The following is a 13,918-nucleotide window of genomic DNA, read 5'->3' as shown; positions in this document are numbered from 1 at the left end:
AAAACATGGCAGGGGAGAGAAAGTGAAATTGAGCTAGTGAGTCTTACAAAGGAAATTCAAATTAGAAAATGTATTGGAAAAAACACGACTGTTTATCAGCAACAACCTTTTTTCTTCAGAAACGAGTTGAGTAGGGTGGAATTTAGAGATTGATGAAGAATTTGGTTTACAGTTAAATAATATCTACCCTAGATTTCGCTTATAAATCAGAAACAAAGTCAACGTCTTTAGAACTTGCAAAAGAAGATGCATCTGCACATTACTTCTTCAAAGCTTTTTTCATCTGTTCATTTCTTAGGCTGTAGATGAAAGGGTTCAGCATGGGAGTGACAATGGTGTACATCACAGTTACTGCTTTCTTCGTCTCAAGAGGGTAGCTGGAGCTAGGCTGGAATTCGGTGGATATAATGGTCCCGTAGTACAAGCTGACAACAATGAGGTGTGAAGAGCAGGTGCTGAAGGCTTTACTCCTCCCCTCGCTTGAGCGGATACTCAATACAGTTGAGATGATACGGATGTATGAGATCACTATAGGGACAATGGATACCAGGGCTAAGAATATACCCACAGTGAAAATCAGGATCTCAATGATGGTGGTATCTGAGCAGGAGAGCTTCAGAAGTGCAGACACGTCACAGAAGTAGCTCTGGATCAGGTTGGATGTACAAAATGACAGCGAGACGACCATCATAGTGTATAGAAGAGAATTCAGGAGACCACCTATCCAGGAACCTGCCACCAATAGAATGCACACATTCTTGCTCATTGCTGTAGAATAATGCAAGGGCCTACAGATGGCAACATATCGATCATAGGCCATTGCCCCAAGTAGCAGACTGTCAGTGGTCTCTGTAAAAACAAAGACATACAACTGTGCAATGCAGCGTGAGTACGAGATGGTCTTCCTCTGTGAGATGGTGCTGATCAGCAGCTGGGGCAACATATCTGTCAATATGCAGATGTCCACTAGTGACAGGCTCCAGATGAAGTAATACATGGGGGTATGAAGCTTTGAATCATTAGCAATGGCAACCATGATGGCACTGTTGCTTAGCATCCCAACAAGGTAAATTGTAAGAAACAGGGTGAAGAGTGCAATCTGATGCTTTGGATTGTCTGACAGGCCCTGGTAAATAAAGTAGGTGACTCTGGTTTGGTTCTCCATGCCCATTCTATTATCCCCAAACAGCTGTGGGTGAAAAGTGAAATCATATTTTAAGCAAGAGACTTAAGAACATACAGCATTGACAAGTTACCAATATGTCAAACAAAAGAAATACTCTCACTTCATTACTACGCAAAGCTCTAATGTTTTTTAGATGCTTAGTTTAATTGCTTTAATACAGGTGTAAGATAACTTTTACCCCTAACAATAATGTACCTTTTCTATTTTTAAATACAGCAAAGAAACTTTTAGGATTTTCTCAGGATAAGTCCTAAAAGTGAATTCACTGTGTCTAAAAATAAAAAAGATCCAGGGCCTTATTATGACTTTAGTCATGTGGCAGTGGGCTGCCACGCCAGCGCCACGCTGCCACAATGACGAAGCCATAACATGACTGCCTGCTGGATTCTGACTGGAATCCAGGTCAGGTGGTCCTGCAGAGACTGGACTACGGCAGTGCAGTGCTAAAGCTCATATGTCAGCCCTGACAAGGCACCCCAATGGGAACACCATTGCACATACCTGCAGAGCATGGACTGTTAAGTCCATTCCTTGCAGGAACTGGGCATGCATTCATACAGGGTGGCACACTATGTTACCCTCTCCATGCATTCACTGGTGCAGAACCCTGGCCTTTGTCTCCTCACCACTACAGTTTTCATGGTGGGTTCACTGATATAAAAACTTTGGTGGTGAGGAAATTTCTAATATTCTTGGTGGTGCTGCAGCAGAACCACCAGCATATTAGGGGCCTCAGACCACTGCAAGACTGCCTGGGATCATGGATGCCTGGTGGCAGCAGCAGACCCATTGCTGTACAACCGCTGAACTTGTAATAGGGCGGTTGGACCTCCAGTGTGGCGGCAACCGCACCGCTACCACCCAGACAACCAAAATCAAAATAAGGCCCACAGCATTAGTAGGGATAAAGGTTCCCTTGCACATGTATGTAAGCAACAACAGCTAGTCTACATATTTTGCTGGAACACTCTCAATTTTACAAAATATTCATTCATGAGTGTTGAATTTGCACCTGCAAGTAGCACTTCACAGCACCCTGTCAAGTGACAATAGGGGTGGCTAGCTTTTCTGTACAAATGGTTTCTGTAGGGCATACAGTATTAGATATGTACACTGCAGCTCTTTCCTTGTAACCAGCTCTATAACTACACTGCTACCAAACCAAAACATTCTAATATGTGACACTGTAGAATTATGCTACTAATGCAGTTCTAATTAAAGAGCCAGAGTCATTACATGTTTCCTCTTTTTTAGAACTTACATATACTCTAAACAGAAACAGGGACATTACATCAGGAACAAAAAACAAACCCACAAGCTATTCACATTGTTCTCTGCTACAACAACACAGTCCTTACCATTTTTACATTCATGCTTATGTTTGAAGGTGTTTAATTTTCTGTGTTCCAACTCATCACCTCCTTCTCCATAGTCATCAAACTGATGTGTATTTTCTTCATCTTGAATGGATTCCAGATAATCCCTTTAATCATTAGGGGCCTAATTACAAAACTCACGGTGGCAGTGCGGCCACTGCTGCACTAGCGGTTGGATTACAACGTGGCGGGCAGACCACCGTAGCACTGCCTTAACAGCTAGGAATCAGAGATCCCTGGTGGTGGTGCTGTGGTCTGAGGGCCACGTTATGGGCATAATTATGAATCTTGGACTACCAATCTCACTGGTGGTTCGACAGCTGGATTACAACTTGGGTCTCATGGAGGTTCTTAATCCATGGAACTGCTGGCGGTAAGGAAAGAAAGGGGGCCCTCCGGGGCCCCCTCTTGGCCCTGTGCACGGGGGTATTCCAGGGGCACATGTTGTTCTCCCCTCTGTGCTTGCACGGCATAGACTGCAGGGTCCAGGCCATGCAGGAACTGTTTCGCTCTCCCATATCAGTGCCTGTTTTCAGAGGCACGGCTGTGGGACCACCAAAGAAATGCGTGCCAGACATGAGAAAACTCGTAATCTGGTGGGCAGTGATCACACAGTTTTGGTGGTGTGGTGCGATTGCATGGCAGCCCGCTCCCAACTGCCAAAGTCGTAATTGGGCCCCTAAAATAAGACACGTTCTTGTGTTTGACAAACCTGTAGCAGACGCCATACTACCTTTAACCTGATTGATTAGTAGCCTGTTCTAAACGGAGCATCTGTCTTTCTTAGCTGTGGTTGTTACGCTTACACCCAGTTCTTTGGTCGGATATCGGAGTCTCTTGCATGTCGACGGGAATCAGTGTGTTCTTTCATTCTGTGCTTTGCTTGACTGTCTCAATTATTAATACTTTCACATTCAGGGGCAGGGTCTTTCATAAATTGAGGTAATCAAGTGTAAATTATTTTTCAATCATCAACTCTGATTTCTACTTCCCGGTGGTAGAATGTGTAGTTGCACCATAGTCTGTTTCCTTCACAAATTGTTTGATGCAAAATATCTGCAATAGCATTGCATTTTGGCTTGCTATCCTACATGTGTCCATGACTCTCTCTACAGTCTCATTTGCCTTGGTTCACATTGGACCAATCTTCCTGTGATTAATCTCTAGCTATTGTACAGCACTAGCAATACAAATTCTGTTCAGTTAAATGTGGGCCCATTATCAGTTTTTAATGTAATTGATATTTCACATCCCACAAATATTTCATCAAGAATAAGAAGTACATCTGTCACAGAGGTAGAAGATGCATGTCACACTAAAAGGACTTAGGAGTATTCATCAATGACCAGTCTCAAATAACAGCCTGACTCTTTTGGTCCATAGATATTGACATGTACCGTTAATGACACATTTTCTAGAAGATCCCACATTATTAGTTTTGTTGGTGGATTTTCTGTACTAAACTGGCGAGTCTGCATGGTTAGTTTAACCCAACTCCTCAAAAGGCCCAATTTATTTGTTGACACTATGCATGCTCCATCACAAGGGTGATGGAGTATACATACTGCCAAGATAAAGTTCAGCCAACCAAATGTAAAAGTGAGCAGACCTTAGGTTTAATCACCTTAGATTTCATAATCTCTTCCGTGATTAAACCACTCCGACGGCCCTTTGGAGTAAGGGCCATTGGAGGCTGGCTTCTGATTCTGCCCACCTAATTTAGATGAGCAGAATTGTAGGTAAGTTTTCACTGCCTAGCATCACCAGGAAAACCTGGGCCATAAGGGGTAGTAAAATAACGAAATGTTCCCCTCAACATGGGAGAGTGAAGCATTTTATATTTATTTTCAAAAAGAAAATCCCACTTTAGGATTTTCTTTTTGAAAATAAAAAAGAAAGCAGTGTGATGGAGGACTTTCATGATGACAAAGTCCTGTAGCAAACTGTAAACAACTTTGACAATTAACCACTGTGATGACAGTTCCTGCAAATGCTTTAGAAATGACCTTCAGATTGGCGGTCATTTTTAAATTAGGTGGGCGGCACTTCTATGTGGATGACGGAGTAATTCACTCCCTCCCGCTGGTGGAGAAATGGGCTACATATAGATTAGACCCTACGTTTGAAACCACACTTTCTCTCTCAATAGTTTTTTTGTTTTGTTGATCCAATGTCTAGATGGGTTTTGTGAGCAATAGTCACTGTTTGTTCTTGTACAAGGCTGGGTTTAGGGAAGTGCGACCAGTGCAGTCACACTGGGCGCTGACCTGAAAGGGGGCACATGCCTCACTGGGCGGTGCTGTGTTTGGCAATAACACAATTTGAAAGCACACGCAGCAGAGTTCCTTGTGGGTCGAGCTTTCATACAGCAATAGAAATGTCAAGATAAATCTTGTGAATAATGTTCCTGCTAGAAAGAGTTTTTTCTAGAAGCAGTTTTGACTTGCCATATAGTAGTGCAGAGGGTTAATATGTCTGCTGCAAAGAACAGACCTGTACTTTATGTAGATAGCTGTGTGGATTAGCAAAGCCAGCCTTTACCAGTGCTCTAAAACAAATAAAATGTATGTGAGAGAGGGTCTATGGAGAGAAGAGGGGCTCTTTTGCCAACTGGTAGTGAGGGAATCCGAGGAGGAGGGCATGGAGGGAGCACCAAAACAGACTGTTGCACCAGATGCCATCAGGGCTAAAGCCGTGTTTTTTAAAATGTTTTGACATTATAACTCTGCTTCTTCTTAGCAGTAATCCATTGGCAAATACTGTTGGCTCTCTCTATACTTATTTTAGTTTTAGTATTTCACTGTTTAGTGTTTTGTACTCCTTTTTAGTTTTTTTGTCATAGATAAAGTGCTTTAGTTTGTTGTTTAGGATTGATTTGATTAACTCCTGCATCGTTATGTACTCTTGTTTCCTTTAGCTCCTTTTGTAGTATTCTCTCTGGTGTTTACTCTCAAATGATAAGGTTTATGTATTTCTCTGTTAACGCATTGCTGTGAATAACATTTGGCAATGGATGACAAAATGACATCAGCTGGATTGTATTCTTTGTAAGGTTTGTACAGAACTTTTAATATCATAATTGTTGAACATGTGCCCTTTCGATTGCTCACTCCAAATCTTTTGCCTTTTACTGAACCCTATTTCTGCTGGCTATACAACTCTATTGCTGTCTATAGAACCCCTGCTAACCATTGGTTGTGCATTTAATGAATTCCCTATTATATGGTGTCCCTATTATATGATGCCAACTGTATCTAGGGCCTGCAAATTAAATGTTACCAGCAGACTCCAGGACTCATTGAGCCATCCACTGCAGTGGTATTGCATAGCATGTCTACAGGCCTATCATTGTAGCCTAGTTGTGCAGTTTGAAACCCCAAGTTGGACCTGTCAAAATAACCCCTTTTGAGACAGGCCCAAACCCTTGGTTTAAATATTAAGTTACCCCTAAGTATGATTTATTGTCCATAAGGCAGGGTGCATGACATTAAAAAGTAGGATATGTAAAAGTTTAATGTTCGACATGTCTTACAGTGACTAGCACTACAAGCTATTTTCCCCTTAGCAGGGTCTAATGCTACATAAGAAAGCATTGGGATATAATATTTAAGTATGGGTGAAATTTGCGAATTCGCGGTCTGCGAATTAGTGCGAAATTGCAAAATAAGTCAGCGAGTTCGCGAATTTTCCCGCGAACTCGTGGATTTTTGTGCCAGTTTCACAAATATGTAACCACGTGTGCTTGTAACTTTGCCAGCGAGCCAAAAGGCGCCGAGGTCCCTTGAGTGAGCTGGCCATTATAGTGGGGACGGGCGGGAAGACGTTTCATACCGCTAGTGTGTGGTGGATGGGGCCAAACGGGTAGAGTTTCTATGCGATTTCACATGCATCTTGTTTATAAAGGGTCAGAGACCGAGCAGAGCAGCAGATGAGGAGAAAGCAGCCTCCTGGTCACAGCAGCTACACGGGGATGGCGCTCGGGAAAATCATGGATGCAAAAATATGTTTGGCACAGGACCTCAGAATCCTTCAGATGTTCAAGATAGCTCTGCTGCGCATGTTGGTACAAAGCCATTCTGATCCTGCTCAGTGGGTTCAGGCGCATGCAGCTGCTGCTGCTGGACAATGTCCCATCTCATACTAAACTGCCCCAAACAGGCATATGCTGGCGCTGGGCAGCAGGGTGCAGTGGCATGCGGGTGCTCCACGCCTGGTACATTCGCATACCGGTGCCAGGGGGAACACGTGTTTATTGGTGCTGTGTAGCAAGTTATGACTTTACATTTTGACTGCACCAGACGGTGGTACCACCTACACGGATCAGGAGCATCCAGGCACCAGACTTCATGGTGCAAGAGCATAATGGTGCTGTGCGGTACGGGTGTATATGTACTGGGGGCAGGGGGACACTTAGCACAATGTGTGCTCACACCCAGATGGCTCCCAGGCAACTGAGCACAAATGATTTTCACACTGAGAGGGCTCCGGGGCAGTTCAGCGGCACGGGGGCTCACACCCACTGGGCCCCGGGGCAGTTCAGTAGCGTGTGGGCTCACAACCCCTGGGCAGCTCAGCAGCGCAGGGGCTCACACCCACAGGGCTCCTGGGCAGTTTAGCAGCGCCACCCTCTGGTTCATCACTGCCACCCTCTGGTTCATCACTGCCACCCTCTGGTTCACCACTGCCACCCTCTGGTTCATCACTGCCACCATCTGGTTCATCACTTTCACCCTCTGGTTCATCACTGCCACCCTCTGGTTCACCACTGCCACCCTCTGGTTCATCACTGCCACCCTCTGGTTCACCACTGCCACCCTCTGGTTCACCACTGTCACCGTCTGGTTCATCACTGCCACCCTCTGGGTCACCCCTGCCACCCTCTGGTTCATCACTGTCACCCTCTGGTTCATCATTGCCACCCTCTGGTTCATCACAACACCCTCTGGTTCACCACTGCCCCCCTCTGGTTCATCACCGCCACCCTCTGGTTCACCACTGCAACCCTCTGGTTCATCACTGTCACCCTCTGGTTCACCACTGCCACCCTCTGGTTCATCAGTGCCATCCTCTTGTTCACCACTGCCAACCTCTGGTTCATCACTGTCACCCTCTGGTTCATCACTGCCACCCTCTGGTTCATCACTGCCACCCGCTGGTTCATCACAGCACCATCTGGTTCACGACTGCCACCCTCTGGTTCACCACTGCCACCCTCTGGTTCATCACAGTACCCTCTGGTTCACCACTGGAGTTTATGGGGAGAAAGCACACCTGCCCAGCCTCAACCGGGGGCTGGTTAATGTGTTACTGAATTTGAGCTTCAAGTCTGGCACCTGCTTCCTTATCTGTAAGTGCTTCCTGTTGTGGTTTAATTTTTGTGACAGCCTGCAGCATTGTGCCATACCTGTAACTATTCTCTGACCCTGCTTCAAGAGTCAGAGCAGGGTCAGAGAATATTTGCAAGTAGGCAACAACTCTGGAGGCGCAGCTCAGGAAGCACTTACAGGGTTACAGCAGGTGCCCAAGTTGAAGTTAATTTCTTTGTAACCATTTTGTAAATGGTTACAAAGAAATGAGCTTCAAATTGGGCACCTGCTGTAACCCTGTAAGTGCTTCATGTACTTCAGTTTTTGAAAATCCGTCCTGGATGCGATTTCGCGGATTTTACTGCAATTTTGCGACATTCGCGGACCGCGAAATTGCAGAAAATCCGCAAATTCCACAAACGGAACGTATTTTATGCCCATGCTTAATAATGTTAAGTGTAATACATGTTATCTCAGATTAGGAAACAGCTACAAATGTTTTAAATATTTATTATAGGCCCAATTTACTCAGATATGTAATCAGTACTTTAGAAAGATGACTTTTAAAAAGTTATTTTGCTCTGCCTGAAGTCCCTGAAGGCTAAATCTGTGAGCCAATAATTAGAAATTTAATGGGTTTGAATGAGGTGTGAACATGCTCACAGAACAGGGACAAAATGCATTGGGTGTGCTGAGGTGTTGTTGTGCTCTTGATAGCATGGCTTGCACCCTTCTTTTGTACTACCTGTCAGACTAGCCTCCCTCACAGTGGGTCTGTTGACGACATTAATGTCTTAGGTCCTCTTCGAGTGTGAAAACGTACTTGACAGTTCTGCTGGTGTCTGTTTTTGGAGCAGGGTCAAGACTGATTTATATATGACCAGGACCAAACAGAGGTAGCATGGTGTGCAAAATAAAAACAGACTAGGATAATTCAGTATTAATGATGGTGATGAAAAATGTCCAATGGCTAAGAGTAGTTCAAGCATTCCATCATCACTTTTTTGTCAAAATTCTTTTTATTAGACATAGAAACAATACACAGGGTGACTGTACACTACAGCGATAAAGATGAAGCAACATTCCCCAAGACTGTTAAACATTCTATCGGGGGTACAGTTTCCTCGAATGATGGGGTCGAGATCATTAGCCAATGTAAGTGCCAGCCGACCATGTTATTCTTATATTTTATATATCATGAGTCCAAGAACTTTATACCCCCTCCCAACTCTACTCTCCCCCACCCTCTACCCCACCCAAGCAACAAAATAACAACAAGATAGGTGGACGTTGAATGATGTGTACACTGGTCTTTGAGTCTAATATATATGTCTGTTGTCGCTATGTGAACTTCCGATGTCTGTTCAATCATTCGGAGTGGCCAGAAGCACCCCACCTAGAACTGAAATAGAGGCATATCACACAACGAGAGTGGGCATACCCCCAAAGGAAGGCCACTTGTAAGATACGCACCAAAAGGGCCCCATTCATATTTAAAATTGTTATATTCATCCCTAAAATTATCAGCCATCCTCTTCATGGTCAATATTCTCTTGAGACATGAGTGCCATTGCGAAAGCACCGGTGCTACCTTTTTTTCCATGCCACTGCAATTGCTATTTTGGCAGCCCCTAGACATGCACACATTATGGCCCTATCTGCTTTTGTTTGATGTTATAGCTCTGGGTCTCTTATCCCCAGCACGTCACCCTACATGGATATTGGAATAGGATATCTAAGGATGTCCTTCATGTGAGACAGAATTTCCTCCCAAAATGTTCTATTCATATGATAATCCCACCATATATGACAAAAGTCCCCTAGGAGACCACAACCCCTCCAGCACAAATCTGATGTCTCGGGAAAATCTTTTTGAGTTTAGTTGTGTACAGGTACCACTCAAAGAGAATGTTATTGTGTACTTCCCTTAAATCTAGGAAGTGGTTATCTTTAGCAATATCCCTCCATAATTGCTTCCATTCCACTCCTGAGATATCTTGTCCTGCCCATTGATCCCATTTGTTCATGTATTGAGGTCTCAGTGAGTGTGAAGTGGAGAAAAGTAGGCTGTATAAAAAGGAGATCACTCCCCTCATCAAACCCACCCGCTGCACAAATGTTTCTATTGCTGTCCTTTCTTGTGTTGCTGCCTCTCTAACCTGTAGCTGTGGGGCCCAATGTTTAAGTTGAAGGAAGTGGAAATGTTCACTAGGTGGGACATTAAAATCCCTTTGGCAGTGAGAAAAAAGCAGTGAGTGTAAGCAACACAATCCTCCGTCCCAAATTTCTGGGACTGCCTGGACCCATAATGCCTGTGGTTCTACACTTAGGGTAAAGAGTAGAGGCGAGAGTGGGCAACCCTGCCTTCTCCCCCTCTCTAGAGAAAAAATGGTCTTGCTGGTCCCGTTAACTTGAACTCTAGAGCGCCAGTGCGCATAATTAGCTCTAACCATATCTATAAATGGCTTGTCCAAACCAAAGTATTCACGAGTGAGAAAGAGGAACAACCAGTCCACCCCGTCAAAGGCCTTCTCAGCATCCAGACCCATCAACTGCTGGGATCTTGAATTTGGACACTTTCGCTATCAGATGAAGGGTCCTACGAATATTGTTGTGGGTCTGTCTGCCTTTTTATGAAGCCTGATTGGTCAGGGTGGATTAAAATTGGCATCAGGTCCTCCAGTCTTGCTGCCAGTATTGTGGCGTATAATTTAGCATCTAGGTTCAGGAGCGCAATAGGCTTGTAAGAGGCACACTTTTGTGGATTTTTCCCTGGCTTGTGGATGACCATTATAGCGGCCTCCTCCATGGATTAGGAAATGGATGGGTCCTCTGCCATTACATTGAATAATTGCATAAGCTGTGGGATGATATGCGGCGCAAAAGTTTTGTAAAAATGGGCGGCAAGGCCATTGGTCACCGGAAAGTATTAAGTTTAAGTGCAGCAATCGCCTTCCCTATTATCGGGCCCAAAGACTTATTAGGTTTAAGTGCAGCAATTACCTTCCCTCTCTCCTCCTCAGTGAAGCGGACATTTAGAGTATTGTTCCAGGCCTGAGAGACCTGTAATAGGTTTAGCGACCGAAGGTAGTGAAGTTGTGCTATTGAATCGAGGTGGTCCCTTGTATACAGATCCTTATAAAATGCCCCGAATGCCTTTGCCTTATCAGCATCCGAGTGTGATATGATTCCCATTGAGTCAGCTATACCTCTGATGTGTTCTTTCTCCCTCTTTTCCAGTAGCTGTCTGGCTAGGTGGGTTCCTATCTTGTTACCCTGTGCGAAAAAAAATGAAGTGCAGTCATACAAGGGTATATTCTGCCCTATTGGAAAAGATTGCTGTAATTTTCCAGTCAGATATTTCCACACTTTGGGGTCGATTCCGATTTGGGAAAAACCGCTCCGAACGGCTATTCGGAGCGGTTTTTCCCAAATCGGAATCGATTCCCGTACGAATCATACCCTGCAACGTCGAAGTACGATTTGTACCAGGAGCCGTACTCCCTACGAGTCGTACAAGACACCGTACGACTCTAATCTCCGTACGATTCTCCCTCGGAACCCGCTGTACGCGACATCTGTACGGTTCGCGGCTGGTTTTTACGACCCAGCAAGTAGGATACGTGTTGGGTACACACCGTACGACCCTTTTTCTACGGGAGCTGAAAACCGCTGTAAAAGCAGAGTTTGCGCCGAAACAGGTACGGAACGCCCCCCGGGTATGGTGCGTACCCCCCATGATCGCAGGGGTATGCACCATACCCCTGCGATCATGGGGTGTACGAGCCGTACCCCTATTGAACGATGGGTGTACGAGCCGTACCCGCATTGTACGATGGGTGTACAACCCTTACCCCCATTGTACGATGGGTGTACGAGCCGTACCCCCATTGTACGAGTCATACCCCCATTGTACGATGGGGGTACGGCTCTTACACCGATCGCACAATGAGGGTACGGCTCGTACACCGATCGTACAATGGGGGTACGTCTCGTACGTACACCGATCGTACAATGGGGGTACGGCTCGTACACCGATCGTACAATGGGGGTACGGCTCATGCACCAATCGTACAATGGGGGTACAGCTCGTATACCGATTGTACAATGGGGGTACGGCTCGTACACCCCATGATCGCAGGGGTACGGTGCGTACCCCTGCGATCATGGGGGGTACGGGCCGTACGGTGTGTATGTGTTTGTGTGCTTTTCCGTACGACTTGCCCCTACCTGACGTGGACCGCACGAATTGCGTCTTCATACCCCGGTCCGGATCATACTCGTCGGGTGGTACGGCATGTGTACGAGTCGTACGGTATGTGTACGAGTCGTACGGTTCACGGTTTCAGCCTTGCAATACGGATCCGCGACGATTCGGATGGATTCACGGAATATGGATCGTACTTCGCGACTCGGACGGACGGGTACGATTCGTACGGAGAGGGATCCGGATACAAATCGTACCGACGTTTTTTTTCCCGAATCGGAATTGACCCCTTTATGTCTTTTGAGGGGTGAGGTCAAACCCTTTACATTCCATGAAGCTATTGTGATTGGCATGAACTTATTCCCACCCCCACCCTTGCATGTTGGACCTGTCGTATACATATCTCTCTCCCTCCAGGCTCTACTATCGAAGGATAAATCATTGATTTCTTGACTCTCTGAAGTGTTCTTTCGACCAGTGGTGTTGCGTATCCATTACCTCTAGGTATCCAACCTTCCCCCCTCCCCAACATTAAAAACAACTTTTCCACCATAACCTGCGCTCGCAGTTTGTGTGCCCCAAGACGAAGACTCCAGGAAGGTAGGGTTGGTGGTGTAGGGTGCCCGGCCCAGGTCCCAAGCCCCGGCTGTCTCTCTTAAAGAGTACAGATTGGCAAAATGTCTTATAGAACAGCATACTAGGGGAGTAGGTGGGGGTAAGCACTCTTTAGTGAGACGTGACTTTCCGTTTTACCCAGTGAACTCTCCTCTCTGGAGAGACTTTTATCCAAGATGGGACCCATTTACGAAGCCCTTGTAGCTAATATTACCATCTTGTATTAATATGTGGATATTAGAGTGACGGCCCCTAGAGCTCACGTCCCACTATGAAGGTCTGCTGCTTTCTTTCCCTCTTGAAGCTCCCCCTACGTGTTCCTCTCCAGAAGGGGGAAGACCCAAGAGTCTTAATTCTTCCTCAAGGTCTGTGATGTCAGCTCAAAGGCCAGCCTGAAGGGGTATGTTCATCTATATTTGTTTTTTTCTTATCTTAACTTCGCTGTGATGGGTCTAAATCACTGTCATTGTAGTAGTGTAAAGGGTGCCAGGTCCTGAAAGAGGATGCAACAAAAGAACTGGAAAGATATTTCATCTTTTTTCTGGCTGCTTGTAGGATTGCTTCCTTTACTTTCGAGAAATGGAGTTAGACAAGGACGTCGTGGGTGCACCGCCACTCTCCTACCCGCTGGTTCCCCACTCGGTGCTCCCTTTCATTCTTGATCTTCGTCTGACTCGACCCCAGTATTTCCGCAAAGAGCCCTTTGTTGAACGCTTCCAGGTCTGGCCCTTCTGCCCCTTCCTCTAGATCCTTAATTCTGTTGTTGTTTCTTCTTGATCTGTTTTCCTTATCTTTTGTCTTTAGCGGGGCTGATTGTCGCTGGGTGTGGAGATCCTGGATTTTATCCTGGGTGGCAGTAGTTCTTCTATCCAGCTCTTGAGCCTGAGATTCCAATTCCAGAACGTGTGTACCCACAGAGTCTAGATCTTGTTGGAATACTGTAATTTGCTCAGACAGGTCTGCTTTTAGTTGTTCCATGGAGGAATTAATATCCACTTTGATCTCTGAGCGGAGCTCCATTTTGAATTCCCTGAGGGACGCTATTAGATCATTCTCAGTGAGTGACATGTTGGTGGTATGACCGCCTTGTTCCTGGGACTGTTTTTTCTTGGTGGTAGTAAAATAACTGGAGACCTTAGCCAACTATTTTTTCGGTGGCATAGATGCGGCCTGAACTCCCTATCTCTCCCTGGGTGGACCGCTCTCACCCCTTGTTGTTGGGCTCTCC

At 45.6% G+C, this 13,918-nt stretch overlaps 1 protein-coding gene across 1 annotated transcript; it reads right to left on the bottom strand.

The window, feature by feature from the left end:
- Positions 1-259: 259 nt before the first annotated feature.
- On the bottom strand, positions 260-1,165 carry LOC144785031 (olfactory receptor 1f45-like). Its single transcript, XM_078664153.1, has one exon. The coding sequence runs from the start codon at positions 1,163-1,165 to the stop codon at positions 260-262; it is 906 nt and encodes a 301-aa protein (XP_078520279.1).
- Positions 1,166-13,918: the final 12,753 nt, after the last annotated feature.

Source organism: Lissotriton helveticus, chromosome 10 (assembly GCF_964261635.1).
Source record: "Lissotriton helveticus chromosome 10, aLisHel1.1, whole genome shotgun sequence".
In the NCBI taxonomy this organism is placed as follows: Eukaryota; Metazoa; Chordata; class Amphibia; order Caudata; family Salamandridae; genus Lissotriton; species Lissotriton helveticus.
Note: the sequence above shows the minus strand (reverse complement) of the source record. Positions and strands in the feature narration are given on the sequence as shown.

Bases quoted from the DNA above. Each gene is read 5' to 3' on its own strand.
- LOC144785031 (XM_078664153.1), bottom strand. From the start codon at position 1,165: ATGGAGAACCAAACCAGAGTCACCTACTTTATTTACCAGGGCCTGTCA.